Source organism: Mirounga leonina, unplaced genomic scaffold (assembly GCF_011800145.1).
Source record: "Mirounga leonina isolate KUSES-001 unplaced genomic scaffold, KU_Mleo_1.0 Mir_454, whole genome shotgun sequence".
Classification (NCBI taxonomy): Eukaryota; Metazoa; Chordata; class Mammalia; order Carnivora; family Phocidae; genus Mirounga; species Mirounga leonina.
The window spans coordinates 1057896-1062778 of record NW_023270763.1 but is presented as its reverse complement, the minus strand read 5'-3'; the positions used below and the strand labels follow the sequence as shown (position 1 = coordinate 1062778).

The 4883-nt window shown below is 67.5% G+C and overlaps 1 protein-coding gene across 4 annotated transcripts in view; it reads left to right on the top strand.

Annotated features, from left to right (window-relative positions):
* The window catches only part of MICALL2 (MICAL like 2), a 21257-nt gene extending 17355 nt beyond the window's left edge, over nucleotides 1-3902 (top strand). For 2 of the 4 annotated variants that reach the window (XM_034988233.1, XM_034988235.1), the window contains 8 exons: nucleotides 277-413; nucleotides 1458-1525; nucleotides 1620-1743; nucleotides 1841-1931; nucleotides 2068-2141; nucleotides 2678-2792; nucleotides 3420-3466; nucleotides 3672-3902. In XM_034988233.1, coding sequence (XP_034844124.1) covers nucleotides 277-413; nucleotides 1458-1525; nucleotides 1620-1743; nucleotides 1841-1931; nucleotides 2068-2141; nucleotides 2678-2792; nucleotides 3420-3466; nucleotides 3672-3766 — 751 coding nt within the window. In that variant the 3' untranslated portion in view covers nucleotides 3767-3902. Of the gene's footprint in view, nucleotides 1-276; nucleotides 414-811; nucleotides 983-1457; nucleotides 1526-1619; nucleotides 1744-1840; nucleotides 1932-2067; nucleotides 2142-2677; nucleotides 2793-3419; nucleotides 3467-3671 lie in introns of all 4 variants that reach the window. The other 2 variants (XM_034988236.1, XM_034988234.1) reach the window with 2 other exon arrangements.
* The last annotated feature ends 981 nt before the right edge of the window (nucleotides 3903-4883 follow it).

The window sequence follows — 4883 nt, the reverse complement described above, 5'->3', positions numbered from 1 at the left end:
CCTGAGTGATGGGGGGGCAATCACACCAGCCGCCCTGTGTGCACCGTAGCAGTGCGTGGCCGGGGGCGGGCAGCGGACGTGGTCCTGCACCAGCTGTGAGGACCTGAGCTGGTGCTCACACCCACAGAGGTGAGCACTCACGGGAACACACACCTGTGTTGTAGGAGGGTCACCGCCGGTCAGGCACCATGAGCTCCTTCCCTGCCTCAGGTTGTCTGCACCTGGGTGTGGGGGCAGCCCATCCTTCCCTCAGCTGACCTCCTGCCCTCTGTCTAGGGTCCTGGCAGAGCCTCGGATGGGTGAGGCACCTGGGAAGGTCCGTGGGAGCTCCGAGGGGCCTGTCCACGTCCCCCCGACCCCTCTTCGGCCTGACAGGACAGCGGGCGCGGCTAGCCCCGGGCCCAGCCCCTCGGGTAATGCTGGGTGGGAACCCGGGGGCTCCAGATGCCCAGCCCGGGAACGCGGCCCCGTGGTGCTGGAGGGGCTGGTGTCTGGGGTGGCAGCCTGGGCGTGAGTGTGGGTGCATGAGTGTGCCTTTACACTTGCATGTGCGTGTGAGTGCCACCCCCGGACCCATGTCCAGCCCTCATGTCACTTCCTGCATGGCCTTGAGCCGGTCTCCGGCCCACTGGACTCGTTTGCCCCTGTGTTGTCGAGGATGCAGACGCTGGCCTTCCCTGGGCGGACGTGGGCACGGGGCTGTGAGGACTGACCCTGTGCTGGCCGGTGGCCCCCACTCAGGGAAGCAGTTGGGGGGAGGACACCAGATCTGCCAGCTTGACATGTGGCCCTGTCCCCTGCCCCTGGGCAGCCGCCTCCTCGTCCCCGTCCCCGTCCCCATCCCGCCGCAGGAAGCTGGCCGTCTCTGCCAGCCTAGACGTTTCTGCCAACTGGCTTCGTTCTGAGCCCTCGGGGCAGGAAGTCCCAGCCCAGAGCTGGAAGGAAGAGGAGAAAGGGAAGCTCTCTGCTCAGGGCAAACCAGGTCAGCCCCGAGACCCCAGCCCCCATTTCTAGCTGGGCTGGAGATGAAGGGGCTCATCTGAGGAGGGGGCATCTGGTGGGGTTTGCAGGAGGATGAGGAGCTTATGGGGCTCAGAGCGGAGGGAAGGCACGCAGGGGAGCACCCGTGGGTGGCCAGGCTTGGCTTGGGCTGGGGCGGGGGACCTGGAGGACCCCATCCCTGAACCCTTGCTCACCAGTAGGGAAGGGAGGACCGGACAGGGTTCCCTGCTCCTATCTACCTGGTGATGGTGGAGTGTTTGCTCTTGGGGTGCCCGGGCTGCTGACGGGGGGCATGGAGGCCGGTGGGAATGGTGCCTGGATCTGTCTGTGAGCTTTGGCTTTGGGCACCAGTGGGGCACTGCTGGGAGGGGGCAGGGCTGCCGGGCAGGTGGGGTGGGATCGGCGCAGCTTTGGGCCTGATGCCCCCAGGCCCAGGAGACTCGTCTCGCCTTCAGCAGGGAGGCCCTTGGGCTCGGCTGGTGTCCCCGCTCCACCCGGCAAGGCAGTGACCAACCGTGCCAGGGTGAGTAGGCCAGGGTGCAGGTGTGCTGGGAGCGCAGCCCTCTGGGGCATGGCCCGGCATCTCCCATGGCCCCTCACCGGCCCTTCGTCCCCAGCTGCACCCTGACTACATGCCCCCGGAAGAGATCCAGAGGCACATGCAGAACATCGAGAGCCAGCTGGACGCCCTGGAGCTCAGGGGCGTGGAGCTGGAGAAGCGTCTTCGCGCCGCTGAGGGGGGTGAGCCGACGCCCTGCCCAGTGCTCCGGCCCGGCCTCAGCCAGCTTCCCCCTGGGGCCACCCTGGCCTGACCCATCCTGGCGCCCCCTCTCCGCAGATGCCTCCGAGGACACCCTCATGGTGGAGTGGTTCCAGCTCATCCACGAGAAGCAGCTACTGCTGCGGCAGGAGTCGGAGCTGATGCACAAGTGAGGGGTCCAGCTGCTCCACCTCTGCCCGGAGGGCCCTCTCCTGGACGGCCGCCTCCTCTCGGCGCCCGCCGGGCTCAGGCATGGGGGAGGCCAGCCAGGCGGGCCGGGCCTCACGCCTGCGTCACCTCGGCAGGGCCAGGGACCAGCGCCTGGTGGAGCAGCAGTTGGACCTGGAGGGGGAGCTGCGTCAGCTGATGGCCAAGCCCAGTGCGTCCCGCCCACCCCGGGGGAACCGCGGCCGGGGGAGGGAGGCGCTCAGCCCCGGGGGTGGCGTGGGTGCGGGCTCTCCTCCCGACGGCCGCCTGGGCGGCCGCCCTTGGGAAAGGCTGACGCTTGCCCAGGGTCAAGTCTCACGTCTCGCCTCCAGGCTGTGTGTCCTTGGCCGGGGCACTCAGCCTCTCTGTGCTTGCAGAGCGGGGACTGCAGGCAGTAGGGCCTGACCAGCACGGCCTGTGGGTGTTGTGGGTGGTGGGGCTGAGGGCCTGGCAGTCCCACCTCTGCCTTCCTGCTGCGCGACGGGGCCAGTGGCGCTCGGGGTCCGATGTGGCCGTTCTTCCACTCAGTCACTCATTCATTCGTTCGTTCACCCACCCATCCACCCGTCCATCCGTCCATCCAGCGTTGGCAGATGAGCAGACCCTGTGCCCACTGCCCCCGAGACCCTTCCCCCACCTCCGGGGACACTGTGTCCCTGAGCAGGGTGGGGCGGCAGGGCTGCCGCTGAAGGCGGGCTGTCCCTGCAGAGGGTCTGAAGTCCCTCAAGGACCAGCAGCGCGAGGAGGATCTGCTGCAGCAGTATATCAGTACGGTGGAGGACCGGAGCCACATCGTGGACTTCCTGGAGGAGGACCGCCTCAGGTGAGGGCGTGCCAGAACCCCGGCTCCCCAGGCCGGGCCTTGGCTGGTCACCTCGTGCGCAGAGCCTGTCCCCACCGTCAGCACAGGGGAGTGAGAACCCCCCGCCCCCCTGTGTGCATTCTGCAGGGGCCCTGAGGCCAAGGGCAGACCCAGCCAGGCAGCCTGCCTTAGAGGTTGTCCCGGACAAAGCCCTCGAGCCCCGTGTCCCTGACCCGTCAGGGGTCAGCACCTGCTGCTAGAACATTCCGTGATGCAAGTGGCTCACTGTGACCCATGCAACAGGGGAACGGAACGGCAGATTTTATTTTTCCTTAAATACCCCCAGCCACCTGTGTCTCCTGGAGCTGCACTGGGCCGCCGGCTTTGTGACCATCCCAGGCGTCCCTGTCCCTGTGTGTAAATGAGGGACCCGTCAAGGCCACAGGGTTTGTGGCCAAGTTTGTTGAACGGGTTAAGTGAGCTGAGAGAGCCCTGGTCCAGGTCCTCCCAGGGCCCTTGTGTCCCCGTGCCACCGACAAGGGTCTGGGCCCAGAGAGGGCAGGCACTGCCTCGGTGTCAGATGGGCTGGGGGCGCGGCTGTGAGTCCCCGCGGGCAGGCCGCTCACTGCCGCCCGGCTCCTGTTTCAGAGAGCAAGAGGAGGACGAGATGCTACAGAACATGATCCAGAGTCTGGGTAATGGGGGGGCCGGGGCAGAGGTGGGAGGGGCGGGGGCCCTAGGGCAGATGCAGCCCGAGGACAGGAAGGCTGCTTTCGGGACCCGGCTTCCTCCAGGCTCTGGGGCCCAGGGAGGGCTTCGACGGGAGGGCGGCAGGGATATATGTGGCAGGGACAGTGGCCGAGAGGTGGCGAGTGTCCTCAGTGTCCATCCCCCACCCAGACCTCCAGAAAAGCAGCGGGGACCAGAAGAAGAAGTCCAAGTTCAGCTTGTCCAGGGTCTGGTCCCTGAGGAGCAAAAGCAGGACCCCCGAGTGAGCCGCCTGGCTGGCTGCAGGACCTGTGCCCTTGGCTCGGGCAGGGTGGGCACCGTGGGAGTGGGAACATGGGGGTGGGGACCTGCACCCCTCCCCATGGGGTCTGAGCCACCACAATAAAGAAAGTGACCACGTGATGGCCTGGGCTCCCTCTCCTGTTCACCACGCGCTCCCAGGCGGCCTGGCGCCTGGCCTGGAGGTCCTGGCCAGCTTCCAGTTATGCACCGGTGTAGACGTGCCCATGGCCTTGAGCAGGCTCTGACCCTCTCTGGACTGGCCCGGACCCTCTGAGGTGGGCATTGGAGCTGCTTCCTGGCCTGGCTGCACGCCGGGAGCCGGGGACAGAGCGGGTCTGTGCCAACTGCCCTCAGGAGCTGGCCCCAAGTGGGGATCTCCAAACTTGAGATCTGTGACCTTGGCCTTGGGGCGGAGGTGAGCTGTGCCCTGGGACGGAGAAGGACTCCAAGTCCCGGGCCTGGTGCCAGCAGGGCGTGGGGCTCGCCGCCCTTCCCCACGTCTGGTGGAGAGAGGGCACAGTGGGGGCAGCCAAGGCCAAAGGGGAGCAGCCTCGCCGCAGCTCACCCCGAGTCCCTGCCCCGCACTGCCCTCGCTCGGGTGCCCCGGGAGAGGAACTTCTCCTGTGGGCTTCAGTCCCCCCATTTGTCTCTGTGCTGTTTCCAGCCACTGTGGGGGCCCATTGTGGCGGTCCTGGTGGACCCTCCCCAGCGGCACATCACCAACGCCCCCCAGCCTGGTGGCAGGTGGGGTCCCTGGCTGAGTATGTTGAGGTCCCCACAGAGCTCCTGCTGCGTTTACGGGGTGCTGGGGGGTCTCAGCCGGGGACTCGGGGCCCGGGGTCAGGGTGTGATGTGGGACAGGGAGGGCGGCTGCCTGGTGCAGAGATGGGTTTGCAGTCCCCCCCCCCGTCTGCTGCCCGGCTCAGGCCCCGCCCTCTCTGAGCCTCTGGTGACGGACAGAGGGGCTGCGTGTGGTCATGGGAGTGTGTCTGGACCAGCGGCGGTGGCGGGGGGGCAAGGAACTCGAGGCTCCTGCTGGCCCGCCCATCGCGGCAGGACCCCCCACTGGAGAGGCGGGAGGGCCCCGTGGTGGAGGGGTCG